Source organism: Heterocephalus glaber, unplaced genomic scaffold, assembly GCF_053883595.1.
Source record: "Heterocephalus glaber isolate CG9 unplaced genomic scaffold, H.glaber_assembly_v1.0 deba00001687, whole genome shotgun sequence".
NCBI lineage: Eukaryota > Metazoa > Chordata > Mammalia > Rodentia > Bathyergidae > Heterocephalus > Heterocephalus glaber.
In genome coordinates, this window is record NW_028258412.1 from 18,612,394 (window position 1) to 18,637,424 (window position 25,031).

General features: G+C 58.2%; 1 protein-coding gene across 2 annotated transcripts in view; it reads left to right on the forward strand.

Annotated features, from left to right (window-relative positions):
- Positions 1–25,031, forward strand: part of Rbm19 (RNA binding motif protein 19) — a 98,793-nt gene that overhangs the window by 20,476 nt on the left and 53,286 nt on the right. Inside the window, exons 16-21 of one of the 2 annotated variants that reach the window (XM_004843727.4) lie at positions 1,138–1,267; positions 7,325–7,503; positions 8,772–8,832; positions 9,680–9,759; positions 11,017–11,072; positions 14,521–14,637. In XM_004843727.4, coding sequence (XP_004843784.1) covers positions 1,138–1,267; positions 7,325–7,503; positions 8,772–8,832; positions 9,680–9,759; positions 11,017–11,072; positions 14,521–14,637 — 623 coding nt within the window. The remainder of the gene's footprint in view (positions 1–1,137; positions 1,268–7,324; positions 7,504–8,771; positions 8,833–9,679; positions 9,760–11,016; positions 11,073–14,520; positions 14,638–25,031) is intronic. The other variant, XM_004843728.4, reaches the window with a different exon arrangement.

Genomic DNA, 25,031 nt, shown 5'->3' on the forward strand with positions numbered 1-25,031 from the left:
ACCCAGCATCTCTGTGTGATCCTGAGTATCCTCCTGGCTGCCAAGCACCTCGGAGAGCACGCATGGCTCCCACCAGCTCGGGCCTTCACTCCTAGCCTTCCCGTTCCTGGGCCACCTTGACATCATCCTTGCTGCCCTCGCTGCACTGTACCTCCAGGAGAGCAAAGGCAGCGCTGTTGCTGCGCCTGTTTCCTTATTCTTGGATATAAGAAAGAGAAACAATAACAGTAGGTTAGTTTCCTGGGGCTGCCCTAACCAGTTACCATGAACTCAGCAGCCTGCAGCAGCACGAATGTCTTCTCCAGCCAGAGTCCTAAGCCGAGGCGTCTGTGGGCCAGGTTCCCCGAGGCTCTGGGCACAGTCTGTCCCCTGCCTCTTCCTGCTCCCGGTGGCTCCTGGTCCCCCTGGCCTGTTGCACCCTGAAGGCTCTGCCTCCCCTTCCCACATCCCCTTCTCCTCTGGGTCTAGCGTCCCTCTGGGTTTCTCTTAACAGAACACTTGGGATTTGCATCCCACCCTGATTGGGGTTGCCCCCCTTTTCGTCCTCTGCTACCTTGGGAAGAAACTCAGTCACCCAAACGCTCTTGCAGTTGTGAGCAACAGGGCAAGGGCAGACTGGACAAGGCTGTCTTTACATTGACGGTGTCTGTTGCGCCTGCTCCTCCCCTCAGCATCGCTGTCCCCACTTTGCACGTGGAGCAGCCGAGGCCCAGTGGCCCCGAGCCACACAGCTAGAGTGCTGCAGCCAAGCGCCCGCCTGTCTCCCTCCTGTGCCCGTGTGTTTTCTTAAACGTAATGAACTTGTGAGGCCTGCGTGTGGTGTGGAATCTGAAGATTCTCAAAGGGCATAGTTGCCAGGGTTCCCTGCCACACGTCCTGCCGCTACACAGTTGCCTTCGGAGGCTGCTGATTTCAGTGTCTCGTTTAGGCTTTAAACACACCATGCGTGTACATGCATTGGGCCTCCCCCTTGAGCCCCAAGATCAGCACAGGCCTGGGTGTTTTTCTCAGGCTGTGGTCCTCCCCTGGCTCTAGGCCCTGATGAATCACAGTCCCGTCTGACCCTCGAGCTCTTCCTCTGCGAATGGGCCGAGGGCTGCAGTGAGGACCGCAATGTGGACACCCCTCTCTCCGCAGTTCCACCACGTGCCCCTCTATCTGGAGTGGGCTCCCATCAGCATCTTCTCCAGCACAGCCCCGCAGGAGAAAGCACCCCAGAATCCACCAGCAGAGCCTGCAGGAAAGGACAGGGCGGAGCCAGAGGCCGGTAAGAGCAGGTCTGAGCTCAGGGTACAGAGGGATGGAAGGGCGAGGGACAGTGCAACATTGTTCACCGGGCCCCCAGTTCAGGCCAGCAGGGCTGAGTCCCGCTGTGTCATGGAACATCAGAATATGGGTGCTGCATAAGGCAGCCAGTTTTTAGTTTGTCAGTTAGAGGTGATGAGGAAGAAAACCCTCAATCTGTTAAGAGGGATTCCAGGCAGAGCAAATGGAAACCACCTCTTTGATAGTTGGTCCAGGGGCCTGGAAATGACACTCTGGCGTCCTTACACAGCACCCCCTGGTGTCCGGTGGCTGCGAGGCAGGAAAGGAAAGAGCAGTGGCGCCATCCTTGGCATTTGAGGCAGGACAGTGGCTCCTGTCTGGACTGCTGTGCAAACGCCAGACCTTCCTCACCCTGGACCTCACCCAGCACATGTCAGCAGTGCCCTGATCACTCCCCTACAGTGCCAGGTGCCAGCTGGGGTGGCGTGGCCTGCAGAGAGAACCGCTGAGTCTGGGACCATGACTGTCTCGCAGTCAGAGCCTGGAGGAGGGTCGCCGTTCTTACCCAGGCACTAAGTTCTTAGCGTTAGTGACGGCTCCCCAACAGGGCTCCCTAATAAGCCCCGTCTGCTGTCTCCATTGTTCTCATGGATTTCTGAAAAACAAAAAGAACATGAAAAGAATGTTTTCACAGCAAAAAGATGGTGGAGAAGCAAAATTGTCAGAGGTGAGATCCAAATCGAGTGTGAGCCCTGTCCTTGTCCACCCGGCTGGTGCCGTCTCCTTGCGGGTGTCGGGCCCAGCCCGGCTGGTACAAGGCATCTGGGAACCGCGGGTCTGGAGGCCTTGTTCTCACGAGCAAGGAGAGCTCTTGGGCCACTTTGCTCTTTGACAGTCCAAAGTATCCCAAGCCATTGGGTCAGCAATGACTTAGTAGAACCCTAAGGCCCCCCCAGCCCTGTTTACGAGTCAGCTTCGGCCAGTTTGGGTGAGGATTTCTTTCAGACCCACTCGTGCTGCCATCAGGAAATTTTCTGTGTGATCCTGGTTTGTTCCTGATCAGCTGTGACCCCTCCCTTGGTTCTTGGTTCTTGGTTAGGTTCCTACCTTTGAACCTGCATAAGCTCCTGTGGCCCGGAATGAGTTGTTTGAAACACAGAGCTTGGCCAGGGTTTGGGGTCCGAAGACGAGCCTGGCAGGGGCCTCTTCTCCGCTGATGTGGCTGCTATTCCTAGGCAGCCACTTCCGCATGACCAAACACTCCTGTGGGCTCCCGGTGACTCCCCCATTTACTGTGTTGTGTTCTGCTGACACCTCGGCGTGTGTATTTACTGTTTGTTGTGCTTGTTTTGAATTCTTGTCACACCTGCCCATGTGGCTCGAGCTCCTGGCACACGTGAGGTTTACAGGTCTGGGGTCGTTAGCCAGCCTCAGAGCGCTCATGGTGGCGGCCACACCACCAGTCACCGTAACAGAAGCGGCTCCTGTTTTGCCGCCCCAAGAGCTCCTTGATTGTGTCTCTCACGCCTCTCACTTCCTGGAGTGGCAAAGCTTCTGAGTTCATTTGCACTCGAATGTTGCTGGCACTGCCCCACCTTTCCGACCGCAGTGCCTGGGAAGGTGCCGACCTGGAAGGGGCGCTGTGCCCATGGCGGGAGCAGCTTTGTGTCTTCATTCCATGGGGCTCAGGCACAGTCAACCCTGTCCTCCCTGGCTCTGTAACCAGGCGAGCGTCGCCTTTGGAGGCTCAGTTTTTGTGTCTAAAACGGGGCAACAGCCACATGGCTCCTGGGGGCCTCGGCGAGGGTGTGGGGAGATGCACCGTGCAAATCCCCTGTCCTCCCATGGGCTGGGAGCTGGGCAGCGGCCGCCAGAGTGCAGAGGTGACAGAGAGACCTCTTCCCTTTGTGGCGTCTGCCCCAGGAGCTGCCTCCTGGGGCTGGTGTGAGTGGGCGCAGGTGGGCCTGGGTGCAGACCCAACGTGAGGGGAGTCATCTCCAGGCCAGGGACTCAGGCCCTGGAGTCAGAGGGGCCGCTGGCCGGACGAGGGCGCAGCTGCCCGCCAGGTTTGGGCCCTGAAGTTGTGCGGGTGTGCGCTTAGGCCGACCCCCGCCAGCCTCGGGCCCCGCCTTAGCTTCCGTTGGCCCTGTTTGCTCCTTCCTGCGTGTCTCCTGCGTGGCCCCTCCCTGTCCCTGGTCCCCTCAGCCTGCCTCTTCGTCTGCTCCTCCCCACCCCTGCCTCCACACATGTCCCCTGATCCCACTCCCCTTGGTTCACGTTGTCACCGGCTCCGCAGGAGGGAGGGGCGGAGCTTCTCACCCCCTGCTCCCGGCACCTCCTTTTCTCCGTGCCAGCCTCCAGGGAGGGGGTTTCGTGTTTTATCTCCCCACAACCAAGACCCTCACCTCCAGATAAAGGGCTCAGCATGGGGGGAGCTCCGCAAAGCTGCTCGCCACTGATAACAGTCTCTGCTGCCAGCCCGGCCCGAGAGCCCGGCGAGGGGCGGGGGCGAAGCATTCTGCGGCCTGATTAGAATACGGCCCCATGTGGCGGTGCATGACTGGATTTGCCTGCGCCGGCCACAGACGGACACGCGGTCCCCTGCCGCTCCCAGCCCCCCACCGCGCGTCCCCCGCCCCAGCCCAGCCCTGCCTCCTCTCACTTCCCCCCCCCTCCTCCTGGGTCCTGGTGATTTGGTTGGCAAACATCTGTTTGAGTTTCACAATACCTTATTTTTCTCTCTCCTCTTTTGTCTCCCCACTTGGGGCCAGGAGCAGAAGTACTTTTTAAACAGACTTTTGGCTTCATCGCCTGGCGCTTGGCTGTGTTGCATCCCCCTGGACCCAGGCATGGACCACAGCAGGGCTGGCCGGGGCACTTGGGAAGCTCAGGGTGGCCGGCAGGGCCGTGGTTCCCTGGCCGAGGAGGTGTGGTGCTGGCTGAGGGAGGGGAAGGACAGCCTGAGTCCTCTGTCCCTTAGAGCTAGGGCTTCCCACCCTCTCCCCTCGGCCTTTTCAGCAAGGCTGGCAGGGCAGCTGGGGTGATGCGGAGAGTGAGGACAGGGTCGGTGACTTCCGTGGTGCTCACCGCAGGCCAGGCAGGTGCTGTCCTAAGGCCTGTGTGCTGTAGTCCTCGGGAGCATCCTCCAGGAGGCACTGTTGTCATTGTCCCCGATCCTGGATGGAGAAAAGGGAGCAGAGACAGGTTGAGAGTGAAATTAGGTGTTAAGCCCAAGCCTGAGCTCTTCCCTGAGATCCCGAGGCATCCAGCCGAGATCAGGCCTGAAGGAGAAGTCTGATCAGCCTCTCCTAAGCGCGGTGACTGTTCACAGCTGTGCTGCATGCCGCATGTTCGTTGTCCACGTGTTTCTGAAGCGTGAGCTCCGAGCCTGGTGCTGGGGGTGCAGCCGCCCCTGGTGTGCCTGGGGCCGGTCCTCAGGGGCTCCCTCGCCATCAGAGTGCCTCTTCCACTTCCAGCCTATTGGGTGGGGTGTTGGTCGACGCACTGGACCTTGGAGAAGCCGGGGAGCCCCAGGCTTGGCCAGCCACACACCCCAGGTCCTAGGCTCCCGCCATCCTCCCAGTCCCCGCTCCTGGGCTGGGGCTGAGGGTGCTGACCTGCCAGGGCAGGGACCCATCCATTCCTGGGGTGCTGACCCCAGCCATTGCTCAGCTCAGCTCTGTCACTAAAGCCAAGCGTCACCTCTCCCTGGGCCGGTGCTGGAACCATGCGGACAGGGTGCTGACCACTCCGGCCATGCTGAGGGCCTGGGGACAGTGGAGCAAGGGCATCAGTCTGCCAGAGGCAGGGAGCGGCTGATTTGTTACCACTGCTGCTATAAAAGCCACAGTGCCACTGTGTTGACACCAAGATTAAAAACTTTTCCCCCAAAAGCTGGATTTTTCAGCTTCTTGCTCTGAACTTCTGGCCACACAGAGCCAACCATGTGGCAGCCATCAGCCAGTGTCGAGGGAGGTGATGGCTGTGACCCTGTCACCATCATCCCTGACACTCCGTCTCCATAGAGACCCTTTCCCTCCCTGGGATCTGGGATTCCAGTGCGGCAGCCTCCAGCACGCCCCTCCAGCCCCGTGTCTGGGAGCCCGGCCTCTTTGGGTATGAAGGGGACAGAGCACTTGAGGTCCAGAGCGGAGATCTGATCGGCCTCCCTCCCATATCTCCGTGATGTCAGATGCCAAGGAGACCCTGTTGGGTGGGACTGTCACTCTGCCTGAAGGTCACTGTTTCCTTCTTGATCAGAGTCCTTATTTGGGACCTGAAGTCGGAGCTCTTTGCATAGCTTCGCCTCCTGTGGTTGGTAATGCTGTTTCCTGTACTTGGCTCTGAACATCGGCTTCTGAGTACAGATGGCCCCACCGCAGAGTCTCTCGGCTGGGGCGGAGCCTCTGTGGAGATTCCTCTTTTCGTCCTGCGGCCTGAGTCTGGGTTCTGGGCTCACCATGAAGGGTGACAGCTGCAAGTTCCACTGATGTCAAAGAGACAGCATTATCACTGTGGCTGTTTCCATTAGCCTTGAAAGGGTGTTTCATGCAAAGCAGTTGAAGCTCAATTAAACTTGAAAGCCCTGGGCTTGCCCGGAAAGGGCAGGGAGCCAGGGACATCTCCATGCCCGTGAGAGGGTGTGGAACGATTTGAACACCAAGAAGCCCCCTTAGGTCGTGTGGCAGTTGGAACTATTGAGGCAAAGGTGGGTGGGGAGAAGCGGCTTGGCTCCATCAGCTTCCGGCCTTGTGACCTTCACGAGCTCCTGCCCAAAAGGTGTGCAGGGTGTGAGTCTTGGGGAGAGAGGTGGACACCTGCCTGGGGAGAATCACTGAGAGGCTGATTTCAGGGGGGCCATGGAGGGGGACCTGTCCCGCGGCCCTGACCCTGTGACCTGGGGAGATGAGGGGGTTGAACCAAACTGAGCACCTTGCCCTGAAGTGCCTCCCCAGAGGTCACCGTGCTGTCCTTCGCGCAGCCTTCCAGGCTTCTGTCCCATCCCCTGCGGGAGAGGTCCATGCTCAGCAGCCGGGCCATTCTGATCAGAGCCCTGCCCAGCCCCTTGCCCATGCTGCAGCTGCACACTTGTGTGCACACACGCGTGCGCGCCCCTCACTAGTGCACGGCTCCACTTTGGCTCTCCCTTCAGAGCAGACTGGTGCAAGGAGTGGGCGTGGCGGGTTGAAAGGAGGCTACCTGGAGCCTCATTCCACAGAAACCCCCAAGTCTTCAGGTGCGTCTCTCCCACAGTCCCTTGCGTGTGTCTGTGTGCACACAAGTGTTTTCTCAGAAACACTGTAGATCATGATTGCAATCGCATTGTGCTTTTTAAAAATTTATCTAAATTTTTATATTATGGGCTCTTGTTTGATGTCATTAAATGTCCCTCAGAAACATCCTTTTCAGTGCCAGCATGTTATAGGACACCGTTCCCTGGTGTCCCGTAGCCTTCCTAATCTGTGAATATGTCGTGTTTTTCCCACTTTACAATACTATATGTAATATAATTATGTGAATTTAATATATCACGTGTAGGTAAAACCACACCCTTCTGTACGTCCTCAAAGTAATGTGTAGTAGGGATTTTTCTTGAATCCTTTAGGCTTGAGGGGTAAAAGAATGTTCTGAGTTTTTCACCCATTCTGGAACTTTTAGTTTTCAGTTGCCTTTTAGTTTGAAATTTCACTAAGTGCTGGGGGAACAGTAACATTTTGCTAATGTTCATGGTTCAGGGGAACAGTTCACATGTACATTTATTTTGAAGTTCAAATAGTGTAGCCTCGGCCTACAAGGGACTCACTGTTTGGGTCTGTGTTTTATATCCCATGCCCTCTAAAGCGGGACAGATGGCAGAACGTGCTGTCTTGCGTCTGTCTCTCTTCTGTGTCCTCTTTCTCTCACCCACCCGCCCCTTCTCTCTTTCCTTCGCCCCTCACTGCGGTGCCTGTAGAGCAGGCCATATTTGATCCAGAAGATTCTGTGCCTTAAGCCTTTGGTTTTGGTAAGTTAGCCATCATTTAATGGGTGGATTTGTTTGTTTTTGTTGGGGGCCCAGTAGCTGACAGCGAGACCCCAGGAACTGGAAAGCCAGCAGAGGAAAGAGCGGCAGCCTCCACAACCAAGATGGAAGAAGAGGAAGAGCAGGAGGAAGAGGAGGAAAATGAGAGCCTTCCAGGGTGTACTCTGTTTATTAAAAACCTCAACTTCGACACCACAGAGGAGACGCTGAAGGAAGTGAGTGGGCTCTCGGGACAGGAGGAAGAGGGTGTGGGTGTCGGGGGAGCATCCAGACTAGGCCTGTGTTTCCTGGGAGATGTGCCCAGAGCCAGCCCAAGAGCATCCTGGGAGGTAAAGGCTCGGGAGCTGGGAGGCGCAGCCAGGATGACCACGTCCAGTTTCTCCCCATTCTGTGTCTGGAGACGGAGCTGCAGGGAGGCTGTGTCCCTGTCCTGAGGTTACGCACAGCCCATTAGCACTGTGGGGAAGGGCCTCACTCCCAGGACTTCTGTCCCAGCTGTTGTCTGAGTGTAGAGCCATGAACAATGTCCACCTGCCTGGGCCTGGCTTCCGCCTTCGCTCCTTCCTAATGGTGAGCCCTGGCCGATGCCGTTCCATGCCTCAGTTTCCCCACGTGTCGTGTGAAGATGCCGATGGAGTCATCTCACATCCAAGTCCTATATCTGGCTCTTGCCATCCAGGCTGCTGCTTGGCTCATGTGTTTATCAGGACCCCTGCTCCCCGTTTCCCATCGCACTTGTGTGCTTCCCTGGGCCCTGCGGGTGTTTGGTGCCGCAACCAGATCCACGTAGGTTTTGCTCTGGCTGGGCCCAAGCAAGAGAGACAGAAAAAGGACAGGGAAAGAGAGAATTTAATATGACTTCAATTAGGGTTTTTAAAAAGTCCTTTGGGGTTTAAGTGCAGGGGCCAGTGAGAGGCTGGGCCTGGTCGGTGGATACCACGCCTCCCATCAGCTTCCCTGGCCTGGACTGCACAGCCCTGTGACTGCTCCGTGCACCACCCACCACCTCTGGAGCCAAGGCCAGAAACCAGCCCCACAGTCTGTATGGGAGCCCTCGGGGCTATCCAGTCCCTTAGAGCAGGTGCCACTCGTCACCTCCAGGCTTGGCATCCCCAGGATCTCACTGTGGCAAATTTGGGGGTGCAGCCTTCCTTGCCTGCATAGTGTTGGAGCCTGGATCAGCAGCCCCAATATCCGGGTCCCCATCTCAGCCCAGCACTTCTGGGCCCTGTAACCCTGGGTAGGGGCCATCTCTGAACCCCTGAGCCTCAGTCTTTGCATCTGAAAAATGAGACGTAATAATGGAGGCTCCCCAGGCCCCTGAGAGAGTTAACCTTGCAGGGGGGTCAGTGTGGGGCCAGCCGCAGGGAGCCACTGGAACCCCTACCTCCCCATGCCCAAGGCAGGATGTGTGACCAGCGCCTGTACAGGTGGGCGGGTTCACCTGGAAAAGCAGGCGATGCATGTGAACATTCTTTCCCAGGTGTTTTCCAAAGCGGGGGCGGTGAGGAGCTGCTCTGTCTCCAAGAAGAAGAACAAAGAAGGTACGCTGCCTGAAATCTCAGAGAGAGGCATGCCAGAAGCTGTAGCCGTGGGAGGGGCTGGGAGCAGAGCTGAAAAGAGAAACTTCACAGCGGCATGAAATGCTGGGCAAAGGTGGATGAGGATGCATGGAATTTCACGTCCGAGGGGAAAAATACAATGAGTGACCTGTTTTTAGTGTCCCATGAACCCCCTCGCACACACACATGGAGGCACGCACGCACAATATCTGGTCAGAGGGGAAGGCAGCCAATAGCTAATAATGAGTCCCCTCCTTAGCCAGACTACTGTATATCTGAGATCCAGAAAGGAAGTGTGAGGCGGGCGTGGTGAGGAGTGCCTGTAATCCCAGCACTCGGGAGGGAGGGAGGCAGAGGCTGGAGGCCGAGGCAGAAGGATGGCTGCAAGTTCAAGGCCACCCTGGGCTGCATAGCAAGACCCTGTCTCAAAGAACAGGAGAGAAGAAAGAGAAAGACAGAGTAGGTGTGGCCAGTGGCAGGAATACCTGTAAAGAGGAAGCCTTGGATTTCTGTGTGTGTGTTCGCCAAATGGTCAAATGCATTAGGTGTGGAAGCAGGGCCTAGGTAGAGGTGTCGCGCTTGTCATGACGATGGTCCCCCCCCCCCGCCCCGGGCAGAATCCTGTTGTAATTATCAGGTCATTCTGGTCAGCCAGCCTTGGGTCAACCATAGACTTCATTGGTGGAGTCCTTTGGATGCCTGGTCCTAAACGGAGCCACCGAGATCTTCTCAGGCTGGCAGAGGTTGCAAAGAGAAGAGAAAATGATGCAGAAACCTGGGTCCTGGGCTCACCTGTGGCCCTCCGGTGGGGTTTCTTTCCCTCTCACAGGTGCACTGCTGTCCATGGGCTTTGGATTTGTGGAGTACAGGAAGCCGGAGCACGCACAGAAAGCCCTCAGACAGCTCCAGGTAAAAGGGGCTCTCAGGGCTTGGCTTGGGGGTGCAGTGGTGTCTGAGTCCGTGTTGTCCTGGGCCTGTCACTTTCACCAGGTCTCGAGGGGACCGTTCTCAACTCTGATTCACTGAGCAGTCAGCCAGGTGGGGGGGGGGGAGTACATGCTAAGGGCCTGTGGCAGGGACGCTAAGGTAGGGATGAGGTTTGTGTGTTTGAGAAGCTGAAGAGGCCACTGTGAGGGGCAGAGTTGTAGGGCAAGGGATCAGGGCACAGGGCAAGCGATCTTAAAGGACTCTGGATTTCACCCTGAAGGCTGCAAGAAAGCAAGAGACCACAGGGGCCCGGAGCACCCTGGGGAGGGGCCTGACTTGAGCTTCAGGACCCTCTCCTGAGCTGCTGCATGGTGAGCAGGTGGGCAGAGCCCACCAGGAAACACTGGAGTTACTCAGGCAAGAGACAACGATGGCCTGGGCCGGGGTGCAGCCATGAAGCGGGAAGAAGGACAGAGGGGCGTTTGGAGAGGAAGCCCATGTTCTGTGCAGACCGCAGGGAAACGCCCTCCCGGCAGGCTGAGCATGAGCAGCACCCTCAGGGGCCGCTGGGCCTGGCTGGAGAGGGGGACCAAGGCTGTGCATGCTGACGCCCCATGGGCCTGGCAGGGGTAAACAGTGCTGTATTGTTCTGGGTTTTGTTGTTTTTCTAAAAAGCTTCAGAAATCTCACCTTGTAATTTGATACTGTGTACTCACTTAGCTGAAATTCACCTCTACCAGTTCAGGAGTCCTGACTTTCTCTTCGCTATATTTAAAGGTTTTGTGAAATTCCATTTATGCACATGCAGCAAGCTATGTACACGGCTGCCCGAGTGCACACCACCTCTAAGGCCCAGTACTTTCTGGGAGGTCTGAGGCGTTTCCAGTGGCCCTGAGCTAATGTGCCAGCTTTGCCTTGAGGGACTAGGCCAGAGCCCGGCCTAGGGGCAGCATGCTGTGATCTCGAATGTTTTTCCAAGGCCTGCAATGTCCACAGGCCAGACCTGAGAGGCGCCTGCCCCCTAAAATGCTCATAACCGATGGGGACCTCTGGGCCCCGCATGGTTCAAAGGCCGAGGCTCATTCGGCATGGGGATATCGGAAGGCTGGGTCTCTGCCCTCGGTGCCTGTCAGCCCACTCCCTTTGGAGGCCTTGAGGCAGGGCCATGCTGTGTGGGGGCTGGGGGTGCAGAAGAGTTTGAGGCCAGGGCTGAGCCTCACTCACTGTCTTACCTCTTAGGGTCACGTCGTGGACGGCCACAAGCTGGAGTTGCGGATCTCAGAACGAGCCACCAGGTGAGTCTCCCGCGCCTCCTGCCCGAGGTTGGCACTGGGCCCTTCTGACCTTGGCGCTGGCCGCCCTGCAGGGTGTCTCGGGTGCAGCGCCCCCACCCACTTAGGAGTCTCCCTCATTAAGGGCCCTATCGAAGTCGGTGTTTGCCAGCTCTGACCCCGAGTCCCTCCTGAACTGGGACCGTGCTAGTCCTTTGCATGAATTCTTTTTGCTTCGTTTTTCTGATACTCTTAGTCCACATTTGCAGTACATACTGTTCGTGTTCCTTGTGCCGAGTTCATACGAGGAAATCACACATCTTAGCTCATTTTCATCCCCTTTCCCTCCTCCCCTCCATGTCTTGATCCCTTCCCTTTTGCAAAAGATCTGTCTCCCTGTTTCCTGCCATCTTTTACTTGGCTCTTTATTTACACTTTGGGTTTCTCATGCAAGAGAAGCCATGTGATATTGAAGCTTGTGCGTCTAATTTATTTCACTTAACATTGTGGTCTCAAAATGCATCCATTTTCCTAAAGGTGACACATTTATCCTTCTTTATGGGAGAGTAGTACCCCATTGTATGTAAATATCACTTTTTCTTTGTCCATTCATCTGTTGACGGGCATATGGACCACTTCCAAAATTTAGCCCTTCTGAATTGTGCTGCTGTGAACGTGGGTGCGCATATATCACTGCAATCCGATGTCTAACTCTCTGGGGGAAGATACATGGAAGGGGAATAGCTGGGTTGAATTCTTTGCACACCCTTTTTATAGTGAAAGGAATAAGTGTAGGAGAAACAGGCAGTGAACACTCATCTCAGGGGTGGAAATAAACCCCAAAAGAGTTTCGCGACACTGCTGCTTCAGACGAACCCTAAGAAGCTGCAGCCCCCAGACATTTCGTTTCACGGAGCAGTCTTTCTGAGAGTGGGGGCCCGAGTAGGTGCAGGTAACTGGGAGGAGACGCAGCAGGTGTGAGGGGCTGCACAGGCCCGTCTGCCCAGGGCCACCTCCCCGCAGAGGGGCGTCCTAGAGCTTGGCTGTGCTCCTGTGTCCGCCTGCTTGTCATCCAAGCCACCCACACGCGAGGGGCTCCCACCACGGAGCACGCGCCCTGGGAGCCATTAGCCCCACCTTATTGTCACCTCCCTGCCTTGGGTGCCGAAATGACCGCTCCAGCAGTCCTGGAGCTGCCTTAAGATGTTTATTTGGTCATTTCCAGCAAACTGGCCGTTGTTGTGATCGTTGAGCAAATTAGCTGCCAACAGATGGACCAGGTGCAGCTGCTTTTCCTTCCTTCTCAGCGATTTTAACCCTGCCTGTGAGTCCGGCTCAGGGCAGCTCTGGGAGTTTTCATCCTTCGAGGTCTGCCCTGCTGAACACCCTGAGTGAGAAGAAGGCCTGGGTCGGGCTCTCTGGAGTCCTTTGGGGGCTCCTGGTTCTGATCCAGGAGCTGCATGACCTTGGGCAGGTGATGTGGCCTGTAGGGCAAAATGTGACCCCAAGGGGCTGTATGAAAAGCATGTGGCACATGCCGTGCCCCAAGCGCTCCACCAGGATGGTTACCTTCCTTGTGTGTCCCTTCTCAGAGCGGCCCGGAGCCAGCCCTGCCTGCTCCTGCCTCCTGACTGATGGTCTCAGACACTGTCATTGAGACCCAGTATCCGACACCTGCAACTTAAAGGAGATGTGAATTCTGGCTTCGGTTCAGTAGTCACAGGCCTTGCATGGTCGGCTGGCTCCAAGGCAGGACAGAGGGCACAGGGCCGTGGTGGCGGAAAAGCTGCTCACGGCACAGCAGGCAGGAAGCAGGGGCACCCAAGGAGGAGCCAGAAAGGGAGATGAGGCCTTGGGGTCCCAACCACAGGGACCGCCTCTTCAGCCAGGCCCCGCCTCTACACAACAGGTCACTCTCAACCCCATGACAGTCAGTGCCAGAGGTCTCGCCCAGAGTCCGGGAGACGTTAGGAGGACGTCTGCATAGAAACCACAACACTGGTGTCTGTGACATCGAGTCCTTGCTCAACAAATGCATATAGGAAGCCATAGTGCACCAGACTCTTCCTGGGCACCACACTGGCATCTGCTGGTGGCCTTCAAGTCTCAGAGCAGTGTTGTCGGACAGACACTTGCATGGCGACAGAAATTTTCCACACCCGAGCTCTGCAGGAGGGGGCAAGTGCCACTGTACTCGTTACCCCCTGCTGCTCAACAAGCCACGCCACACCACAGCCAGGACAGTAAAAGGCCACATCCTCACAGGTTCTGGGGCATGGAGTCCAGAGCAGCCCTGCTGGGGAGCTGACATGGCCTCTGGGAGGCTTAGAGGTGTCCCTGCATGGCCGCGGCTCACCCTGGGCCTGCTCAGAGTCCCGGTGACGTGACGCTGGCTTCCCTGGAGTGAGAGACCCAAGAGGGAGCAGGGAGGAAGAGCAGTGTCTCGAGTGAGCTGTGTCACAGTCGCACATGGTGGCTTCAGTTGCCCTGAATCGGGGTGGAGGGGCTCGGGGTCAGGAGGACCAGCTGGGAGTGGGGTGTTCACCGAGTTCATCCTAATTCAGACTGAAGCAGCCACCTGCAGCAGGGGCTGCTGTGTGGGACGGCACTGCCCCGGGCGACAGGACAGACAGGACAGGGAAGAGTGGTGGGAGGTGTGTGAACTGTAGGCGGAGTGAGTCCAGGAAAGGGACCAAGTCGGGGTGCATGCAGGGGCTGCTGAGCTGTGGAGATGGGGAGGCCTCTGAGGAGTCGGAGGAGGTTGAGAGGGCAGAGTCTCGACAGTCATCGTCACCACAGCGGCCGTGGGGACCGTTGCCCACCTGTGGGTACGGTGCCAAGTCCCCTCTCATGAAGTCTCTGCCACCCATTCCGCATCTGAGAAATCACACTCGGGGACGCTGAGGCACTTGCCCAAGGTGATGCAGAGTCTGGGGGTCAGCCTGGCTGGCGTTTGCGCCTCACTTGGTGCTGCACGGCCTTTCTCGCTGCTCTGGCCCGCTGGGAGCAGCGGGAGGTGACAGGGGCCTGTTAGGGATGGCCCGGAACCCTGAGCTGAGAGTTTTTCCTGCCATGTGGCCCAGCTCTGCTCAGGGCCCCTCGGGGTCCTCAGGTAAAACAATGCGTCCCAAACTTGGCCTTTGGGAACCATCCAATGTCTTTCAGAGAAGGAAACGGAGATTGGGTTTGGTGGGGAGCCATTCCTCCTCCATCCAGGTCCTTTCTGGTGGCAAGGACGGATGTGTGGGCCGGATGCCACAGCTGCTTTAGGGGAAGACAGTTCCCATTCGTGTCCCCTGGGGGGCACTGCCTTCCTCCTCTTGCATCGAGGCCTCTCCCACACATGCTGCTTGGTCCCTCACCTGAACGTCGGACAGGAGCTTCTGTTCTGCTAGGAAGGGGCTGGGTCAGTGTAGGGCAGCGGGAGCATGGGCACCTCCAGGAACCTGAGCCCCTTTCCCTCCTGCTCCAGGCCAGCCCTGACGTCTTCCCGGAAGAAGCAAGTCCCCAGGAAGCAGACAACCTCCAAGATCCTGGTGCGGAACATCCCCTTCCAAGCCAGCCTCCGCGAGATCCGGGAGCTATTCAGGTGAGATGCGCATGGGTCGGTCCACGGTGCAGGCGAGCAGCGGCTCAACTGCCCACTGTAGCCTCGCTGAGGATGGTGCCTGGCCTGGAAGGCTCCGCTGCAGGCCAGCACCATAACTTTCCAAGGTCATGTTCTGGCTGCCTTGGACTTATCTCAGAGAGCATTGGGCAGAAAAGTGAGACCAGCCAGGCTTTTCTTTCCCCTCCACATGCCGCAGGAGGGGCCAGAGCCTTGGCGCTAAAACTCTGCTCTCCCTGCAGCCTGTTTCAAATGGCCCTCGTCCGTTTGGTTGAAGGTGGTGCTGCTCCACCTTGGGCACCTTCAGGTCACCTGGTGACTTTGCCAAACATCCCTTTGCTGGAGGAGGGCATCTGATGGGCGAGAGCGCTGGGGGCCTGCATCCCTGTGGGCTCCCCGGGGCTGACCCTTCACCGTTCTGCATCCGGGTGCAGTGGTTCGGCCTCCGCTTGTCAATTTAATGTGAAGAGCAAGAGTAAAGTCTGGTGGAAAGGCCAGCTGCCGTCTTGCCTGGAAACTGCAGGTGCAGACGGAGTCCCAAGTTTGGGAGGTGGGAAAGAATTGTCTGTGTGCCGAATATGCCCTCTTCATTCTCCCTGTGTGGTTTAGAGACTGGGAAGCCATTCGGGGCCTTTGCTTCCTCCTCCTCCTCCTCCTCCTCCTCCTCCTCCTCCTCCTCCTCCTCCTCCTCCTCCTCCTCCTCCTCCTCCTCCTCCTCCTGCTCCTGCTTCTCCTCCTCCTCTTCCTCCTCCTGTTCCTCCTCCTCCTCCTCCTGGATGCTGCAGATCACGAGTCAGTGGCAGTTGCCCACAGACGTCAGTGAGAGCTGACGCAGAGGCATCGTCCCTGCCTGTGCCTGAGAAGCGGGTCTCAGCGAGGATCCCGGGTGTCCCACCCAGCAGGACCAGCCTGCAGAGACAGGGCATGGCCTGGGGGACACCGGTGGCCCATCGCCCTGCACCTGGGTAGATCAGGCAGAGGGGTCCTGAAGCCTCACCACAGTGAGGCGCATGTGGGGTGCGCCTGCACGTTTTAACCTGCCTCTGCTTTTTAAAAAGAGTCCAATTTAAGAACTGCCAGATCAGAACAAGCTTGCTAAGAACAGCGCATGTTGATCAGGAAATAATATCCCTCGGAAATGACAGTTTCTCTCAGTTCCGCAGTCTATTTAGGATGACACTTATCCTGGGAAACAAAAGAGCACAGGGGAAGGGAAGGCGCTTTGTTTGATCTGAGTATTATATTTATCTTTAGGAGACAGGGAATTAGTATCCACCGAGCATAATTACACGCAGCGTCGCTTCTCCCCGCCGTTGCTCTGACAAGTGTCCTCCTAGACCCTGCAAAGACGAGCCCTTCCTGGGGGGGCTCTACCTTGCTTTTGTTGTTGGCTCCTGCTGGCAGTGTGGGGCAGTTTTGCGTGGCGGGCAGCAGGGGTCGCCGTGAGCCTGCTCAGGGACCAAAGCTGGTCCAGGGATGCTCCAGACAAATTCAGACAAAGCCACTGGCCAGCAAAGGTCACCTGCAGGGGTGAGCTCAGGGTTTGGGGTACCTGGTCTGCTGCATTGTGTCAGGCAGGTTTTGTGGATCTGTGCCACCCTGTGTAGTAAATTAGCCCCCTGACAGCTCTCAGGTGTGCTAGGCTCTGTGTGAGTGTGCACCATTCACGTGGCCTTGTGTAGGAGGGACAGTGCTGTCCCTTTTGCCCCAAGGGAAACTGGAGCCTCGGGGTGAGCACCCGGCCTGGGGCCACACAGCTGAGCCAGGGTGTGGATTTCAGTCTGACTGAGTCTGGGGCCTGGACGCATCCTCTCTGCCACCCAGATCAGGAAGGTTCCATCGTGGTCCTTTGTGCCAGGCCCTGTGCTCGGCACTGGGCACGCCACTGTGTCAGGAGAGACCCAGGCCCCTCTCCACTGCCCAGAGGACCAGGGAGGGGACTGGAGCAGCCAGGGCAAGGTCCTGCCAGGATGCTGGGGAACAGGCAAAGGGCATTTCCTGGAGGGACCTTGGCTGGGGGTGCGAGGAGTCTCTCCTAGCCCTGGTCAGCATTTCCGGGCACTTCCCTGAGGCTCCAGCCTCCCACCAGACCCCAGTGATGGGCAGGTGCTGGAAGCACTGTGGTTGCAGGCCCGGGGTGGGTCCGGGAAGGTCAAGGGTCAGTCACCCTGTGGGAACTCAGGACAGGGATTCTTTTGTTCTCTGGGCCTCAGTTTCCCCTTGCATAAAACAGTTGTGCTGATGCTAACACCAGCCTGCTCTGTGATTGTTGATGGTGGCACGACTGTGAACATTAGTTATCAGTGCTGTTATACACCGGGCCCTGTGAGGTGTCTCAGTGCAGAGTGGTTACCGCTGCCTCCCATTCACAGCCAAGAGACAGCTGGTTAACAGGTGGTAACTGGAGTCACACAGCGCCAAACCGGGGAGCCGGGGCCCAAACCCACACCGGACTCTGACCCCAGGCAGAACCGCATCTTCAGCAGCAGGGGAGTCCCTGAGCCTCTCCACAGCACTTCCATGGTTTTCCTCATCCCTGGCCATATCCTGGCCTCCCAAGCTGCCGCTTTCTAGGAAGGTTCTAGGAGCCAGGCTACCCCAGCAGCCGAGCAGCCAATAATACTCGTCTTTCCTGAACTGAAACCTCAGTACGTAGGTATAATTGCAGCGCTGGCACTTTATGATAAATGAGTGGATTTGGGGTTGCAGGTTGGGCGCTCATCTCTGAAAGGCTCGCCATCGCTGGTCTAGGACATGGTCAGCAAGGACCGTGACGGTCCAGCCCAGCCTATTTCTCTACCATGTAGAAGGCAGTGGGGGAGACATTCGAGGTGCCCCAGACTGCGAGTGTGCGTGTGTTTGCTGCCATGCTCGTTTTATTCCTCCTGATCCTGGCCGAGGGATGCCAGAGTGGAGCCAGGTGCGCACAGGAAAGAAGTGGCAGGGCCTCTGTCCTAGGCGGAGCTGAAGCACTGGTGGGACGGGGCTCATTCCACCCACACTGCATGCGGCAACCCTTCTTAGAGAGCCATGTGACAGCAGAGATGGCCTCCAGGCTCCCTCAGCTGAGCAGCCAGTGTCCCCGGGCAGCCGACAAAGCCGGGTTCCGGATGAGGATGCTGGAGACAGAGGCAAAGAACCGTTCCTGGAAGTACCTGGGCTCGCTCCGTGTCCTCTTCAGTGGGCGACCTCACCCTGAGCCCCCCGGTTTCTGGAGGGCAGAGTCTCCTTCTGCAGATCTGGGGCCTGCATGGTCGCACAGGATTTCACACTCGGTTCAGTGTTCTGCCATCACCATCTTGAAATTCTTCCATGTTGGACCTGAGCCCTCTGGTTTTCAGTTGCCATAGCCCGGCCTGCAGACTAACAGGAAGGATCAGCGCCTTCGGGCCAGAGTGCAGCTCGGCAGTCTGCCAGCCTCGGTTCCCACACCCGGGGATAGGCAGCGGAAGGCTTGGCCTCAGGACGGGTGGACAGACTGCCGGGGACAGACTGGCATTGTCTCCTCTATGGCTTGAAAAGCTGAGCTCCCCAAGCCCGATCTGTCCTCTCTCCCTTTTGCCATCAGTGGCTTGGTCTCCCCGGGCGCTGGGTTAGGGCCACAGTGGACCCGAGTGGCCAGCGGCCTTGGTTGGTCTTGGTGGTTGGCTCCTCCTCGAGTGTCTCCAAGAAGGAATTGTGCATGGGGCTGTCACCAGGGCAGCGTGTGTCACGAGTGGGTTTCCAGTCTTACAAAGCCCAGAGTCTGTGGAGAGCCTGAGCCCAGTTACCGGGCCGTCCCTGGGTCCCTGGTTACCCGCTGGTTACTGCAGAAGCAGAGCCCAGCCCTGGGACCTGGCCTTTCTGTGACTGCCTGAGGCCCACAGTGAGTCTGCAGCCTCAGTTTCCCTTCATACAGTGGTTTCCTTGCGGTGCCCTCCTTGTAGAGGGCTCTCAGGGTGTGCAAGGCCACCCCACTGAGGAGGGGCCACATCCCACAGGCGCTCCCCTCCCTTCCACCCCGGTGCCCAGTCCCGCATGACCTTGCACCCGCGTGGCCAGTTCGCAGCCCTGCAGCCCCTGGGTGTGGTTACCTGACCCACCCGGTATCGGGGCTGGGGTGGGTGAATTGTGCCCCCCCGCCGTGTGCCAAACATGGGGTCTGCATACAGCCCTGTGTTCCTTTTAGTTGTTAGCTTTTTCTTTTAGGTACTAGGGATGGAGCCTAGGGCCTCATGTGTGCCAGGCACGTTCCGCACTACCCAGCCACACCTCACCCCTTTCATTTGTTATTACTGGAGGGGTCTCGTTAAGTTGCCAAGGCAGGGCATCCTCCTGCTTCAGCTTCTCAGCTAGGCTTACCGGAAGGTCCCAGTGGGCCCAGTTCAGCCCAGTTTCTTTTTTTTTGGTACCGGGGATCGAACTTGGGACCTTGCAGTTGCAAGGCAGGCACCAGGCAGCCCAGTTTCTGACCTTGGAAAATGGCAGGGTCTCAGTCCATTGGGCTGGACTCCCTAACAGCTGCTCCCTCCAGGGGCACCGGGTGCAGACAGAGCACTGGTTCCCGCCTTGCCCCCTCCTCTGCCTCCCACCCCAGACTTGCCTAGGGCAGGGCTGGCCTTGGTCACCAACTGCCTCTGGCTTCTCCTCCCCTCTGCCCATTTCTTTCAAGTGCCCCATGCCCCTGTTGATGCCCTGGAACCCAGTGTTTGCCAGGCTGACCTCGAGGCAAGACTGTCCACACACAGAGGCCCCTGTGTCATGTGGTCATCAGACGTGTCGGGGAGTTGACAGCAGTGAGTGCAGTCACTAACTCTGCAGGACGGGCCCCGTCCCAGGTCTGCCGTGTCTAGCTGTGACCTTTGGCATGCTGCCTCCCCTCTCTGTGCCTAAGGATTCTCTGGAGAACAGAATCCACAGAGCGGTGTGAGGGTGAAGCATTGGGCAGGTGCCCTGTTGAATCGAGCCTTCCACTCCCACTCCCCGGCCAGGTGTCTTCTCCCCATTACCTCTGTACCCCGATGTGCCTCACAGCGGCCCCCGATCTGCTGTCCATGTGCTCTGTTCCTGCAGGCTGGAAGGTCGCGGCAGGCTGTCTACAGGTGCCTGGTAGACTGGCAGCTCAATCCCCGAGTGCCTGGACTCTGCATGAAGCCTCCCTTCACGGGACCCTGGAGTGGACAGACTGCGAGTGAGCACAGAGAGGCTCAGGAGTTTGCCAGGGTCACATAGCTCCCGCCCTAGAGCCCACTCCGTCCCCCAAAGCTCTCTCGAGGGCCCGGGATGGGGAGAACCACTGGCTCCAGACGAGGGTGCTTGCTCCTCTCAGCCCCGTGCCCAGTGCTGTCCCTCCTGCTGTTTTCTTCCTGAGCGGTGTGAAGCGCCTGCCGGGTGTGAATGGGCGAGTTCCCGGCAGGTGTCTGGAGGCTCTCACTGGTGCCCTGTGCGCCGCCTTGTGCCCAGGGCCCTCCGTCCCTGTCCTGCCCGCCAGCCTGTGTGTTTCCTCTCGTGGTGACGGCAACCGCAGAGGCAGGGCTGAGGACCGCCTGCTCGCCCAGTCCCACTTGTGCTGCGCCTGGGGTAGGGGTCCCCACCCATCACCCCCACCTGTCATCAGTGCCTGTCCATGGGCTGCAGCCCCAGCACCTGCTCCAGGCCCCCAGGGATGCACCGTGCCACGCTCAGGTTCTGCAGCGATTTGTGGAGCACCTGTGCTGGGGGCTGCGGGGCCGGAACAGGGACACAGGCCCTGGCTCGTGGCTCTCACATCCTGGTGGGGGAGTAAGCAGCCCTGCAGCTCGGATGTGACGCCGCACGAGGGGCAATGGCACCCAGGGCAGCTCCAGGGGCCCGGAGTCCAGAGCTGCCGGGACAAATTGCCTCGAACAGGGCGGCTCCCACCCGCAGAGACCGGTCCTCCCGGCCTGGAGGCTAGGAGTGCAAACACAGGGTGTGGGCAGGGCCGTGTCCCTCAGAGGCTCCTTCCTGCCCCGTGCAGCAGGAGGGTGCAGGCTGTCCTTGGTGTCCCGTGCCATGGTGGCATCCTGCCACTCATCAGGAGGGTGTCAGCCATTGGGTTTGGAGCCTGCACTGATCCAAGTGACCTCATCTCGCCCTGGTGACATCTGTGGAGGCCCCGTGTCTCAGTGGGCTGCACTCGGGGGTTCTGGATGGACACGAATTTGGGGCACCCTGCTGACCCAGCGCAGGGGCTCAGGAGGGGTGATCGGGGAAGATACACACAGGCTGAGCGGTCGTGGGCCATTGTGTCTCACCACCTCACGTCTGCAGAAACAGGCAGGAGGTGTGCCATGTGCCACATGGTGATAGACAGTGCACTGTTTGGCAGCCCAGCTCAAGATGCAGATGTCACCATTTGCCCCCCATTCTGCCATCACCATCCAGGAACCCTGCTCCTGAGTTGCACCATGCACAGTGTCACCGGCCGTGGACTCCGGGTAAACCGCATCCACACCCACCCTGTGTCCAGCTTCCCGGCTGAGCACTTCATGTGTGCGTCATCCATGGTTGTCTCCGTTCCTGTTGCTGGCTGGTACTGCATTGTGCGACTGTCATAGGCAGCACCCGCATCCGTCTCATTGGCCCGCATTCGGGCATTGTTCAGGTTCTGGGCTGTTGGGGATGCTGTCCCCGGGGACTGTCCTCAGGGCACCGCTGGGCACGCATTTCTGCAGGGCATGCAGCAGTAGAACCACGGGCCACGGGGGACAGCAGCAGGTGGGCTCCCCTCAGTCACCGCACAGGCGTGAGTGTCCCACCCCTCCACCTCCCCCACACTAAGTGTTCTCGTTCCCCATCTTTCTCTCCCACCTGTTTACCGGGATCCCCGTGGTTCCCTGAGTCTGGTTAATCTGTGCCTCCCTGGTAGCTAAGGAAGTCAGTCTTGGTACGTGGTGAGCCGTTTGGATGTGGTCTCTTGTAGAAGCCTGTTCGAGTCCTTTGGCCAGTTTTTTAAATTGGATTGTCTGGGGGTTTTTTGATTGATTTTCTTATTCTGTTTCTCACTGTTTATGTAATCCTGGGTCCCAGCCCTGTGGCGGTGGATATGGTGTGAGCTCTTTTCTCTCCCCCAGTTGACAGGCAGCTTCCCATCCTCTTCATCTTAATGCTGTCACTGTCGTTGTGGTAGTCCTGTCACTCTCCAGCCACCCGGCCACCTAGCAGCGCAGTCCGTCTGAACCGCTCCCCTGGCAACATGGGGAGGTCAGGGTGCGGCTTCCCCATGTGGAGACTCAGGTGGTCCAGCGCTGGTCACCTCCACGGCCCTGTTCCCCTCCACTGTGCAGCATGTGACGTCCGTGGAGGCTTGGGCTGTTCCTCCAAGGGTTCCTTCAGGCCTTGGCATCTTGTTGGGTCACATTTGTCCCAACTTGAGGGCTGAGTTGAGAGAAGAAACAGGATGACGCCTGAGTTTGGGTCCCACTGAGCCAGCAGGGTGATGAGCCCCGTCTGGGCACAGTGTCCGAGGAGCCCTTTGTGTTGCAGTGCCGCCACTCACTGTGTCCCCGTCCTTACGGTGTGTGCTTGGCTGCACTGTGGAGGTGCCCAGATGACACCCTCTGACCTGTGTGCCTCACCCAGCATGGGCCCCGCTGGCCAGGATGGCTTTGTGCTTGGGATTCCATCCGTTCCTCCACCCACACAAGACCCATGCATCAGCTGGCTTCCTAGTGCCACAGCCCTGAGTGGACACAGCCACAGTCACTTTCACACACCTCATCCTGTGTCAACGAGCTGCTCACCCTGTGCTTCAAGCCCCTGGCACAGGATCATGGCAGCGAAAGGCGGCGATGGCCACCTGGAAGGTGGGCACAGTCACAAGGCAGCCCTGCAGGTGGCTCAGGGAATAGCCCAAGGCGGAAGAAGATCTGGGTTCTCCCTGGGCTCTAGGGTTCCCAGCTGAGCAGAGTCCCAAGGTCCAAATCCAGGTGTCCCTGTGACCTCCTCTCAGCAAGCTGCACAAGGTCACTGGTACAGGAGGGAGAGACCCAGAATAGCCAGGTTCTGTCAGGTCAGATGATCGGGCTGGCCCGGGCATCAGAAGGCTGCAGAATCACAGTGAATGCGGCAGAGAGCCAAAGGTCTGCCGAGGGGACACAAACGCATGACCCTATACCTGTCACATGGCTGAAGTAAGAATGGGGCACGGTGCTGGCAAGGACGTGCAGAAAAGGCCTGAGGCCGGTGGGCACCTACACGGCACACCCGCCCTGAGACTGCCCAAGCCTGCGCTCGCTCCCTTGGGCATGGACACTGGAGATCCAACACTTCCACTCCACACGCCCATCACAGCTGACTGCGGACCATGGAGGGCGGAGGCCAGGCCACCAGAGGCGGGAAGCACTGATTCTCATAGATTATATTTGTATCCAGCGCCCAGAACAGGCAACCCAGCAGAGACCGAATGTGGGCTCCTAGTGGGGAAGCAGGGGATGAGACGGGGGAGATGCTACAGGGCCCCAGGCTGCTTTCCAAGGTGATGACAGTGAGCTAAAACTGACCGTGGTGAAGGTCATACGGGTCTGTGAATGCACTCAAACCGACCGAGTTGTGTACTTCAAACGGGCAAATTGTGGAAGTTGTGAATCGTATTTCGATAAAGCTGTTGGGAAAAAAAAGAAGAAAAAAACCCCTATATACAGATGTTCATAGCGGCTCTAAACACAACCACCAAAAATTATGAACAACCCACGTGTCTGGAGGAGCGTGTGGGAGAGCAGACTGAGGCACATCCACACTGTGGAATACTACTCAGCAGTGAAGAGGAGACCATGGAGTCACACTGCAGGCTGTGACCCTCCAGAGAATTGCCTGGATGGAGATGGCGAGTCCCAGAAGCTGCACACTGTGACCCTCTGGGGATGACGAGATTGGAGAGGTGGTGGACATGTGGCTGCCAGGGGGGAGTGAGATGGCCGGGGGCGCTGGGGGCACTCGGGGTCCCCGTGATGATGCTGGGTGGAGGGCAGACAGGGCCTCCCCGGTGCTTTCCTGCGAGAACCTCACTGGGTCTCTCTTGCATGTGCATTTGTAATTATCTCAAAATTAGGTTTTAAAAAATGGACACCCGGAACCCTAAAAGATGACAGTAGTGAGTTGCCCATCACCAGGAATAAGCAAGTGAAGTCTAGGGCAGCTGAGGCTAAGCATACTTGGGAAGGAATTCCTGGTGTCCTGAGAGGCCAGCGGAAGTGTGCTCGGCAGAGTCTGCGGGGCCGGGGGGAGAATGAGGCTGGGTGTCAGCCTGGGTGATCTGGCTCCTTGGTGAGAAGGAGGTTGACTCTCCTAGCACTGTCACCAGCCAAGGTGTGTGCACCAAGGAGAGGGAGACCCCCGGCTTTCAGATGCCCCGGACCCAGTTCCATGCTTTGTTACCTAAACCCAGGCTGATTGAACCAGGGAAGTAGCTCGGCCCCGTGAGGCTTTGCCCTCCTGGGACCTGTGTGTACCTGGCAGTGTAGTGTGTGAGCCTGGGCCTGTGTGGAAGGCGGGAGGACCGAGCCTCGGCTGTCTGAGGTGTGCAGGCTGCCTGGGTGTCAGAGTGGAGGCACCGTGCCTGGCTCCTGCCCGCCCTGCTCCTGGCAGCACTGATCTCAGCTCGATGTGACAATCACACCAGTCACAGGGTGCAGCCAGGGAGTCAGGGGATGGGCCTCTGTCCAGGCTCCATACTGCTCCCACTGTGTGAGCTCGGCCACTGCACGACCTCTCTGGGCCTCCATTTTTTGAATGAATCTAAAAGGGTTGGGCCAGGCCCCTCCCAGCGATAGCTTCTGCTTTCCCAGCCGCCAGCATGAACCAGTTGGTCATGGCAGCCTGCCGTTCTGTGGGGGAGGCGTGTGAGGCTGGCTTTTTGGGCCATGGAAAGTGGCGTTGTAACTGATTAGTGATGTGTGCTGCAGGGGCAGGCGGGAAGCAGCCCCAGGTGTCTGCCCTGGCTCTCTGATGGGACCTGCTCTGGACTAGGTGCCGGAGCTGCTGATCATGTCCTGGGACCTTGGGCAGTGGAGCCGGACGGCCTCGAGACCCCCGAGCAGCAGCTTCCGGCTGCTGGTCTGGAGCATTCTGGGACGGGCTTTCCATACACAGCTGTGCGTTGAGCAGGGCTCGAGGGTGGGGCGGGCATTTCCAGCATCACTCCTGGGCCAGGGCTGCTGTGGGGCCTGGGTTACGGGAAGAGATGTGGACCCCGGTGAGGAAGGGGCCAGCTGGGCTGGGGGTACAGATTCACCTCACTGCAGACCCAAGGGTAGAGATGGGTCATTTGCGTCCTGTGGCCCTGGCTTGGGGGAACTCGGACTGAGGACCTGGCTCTCTGGGGCCCTCGTTTTGTGGACGGCAGGGTGGGCTGGTTGGCTATGAGGGCCGAGGGCGGG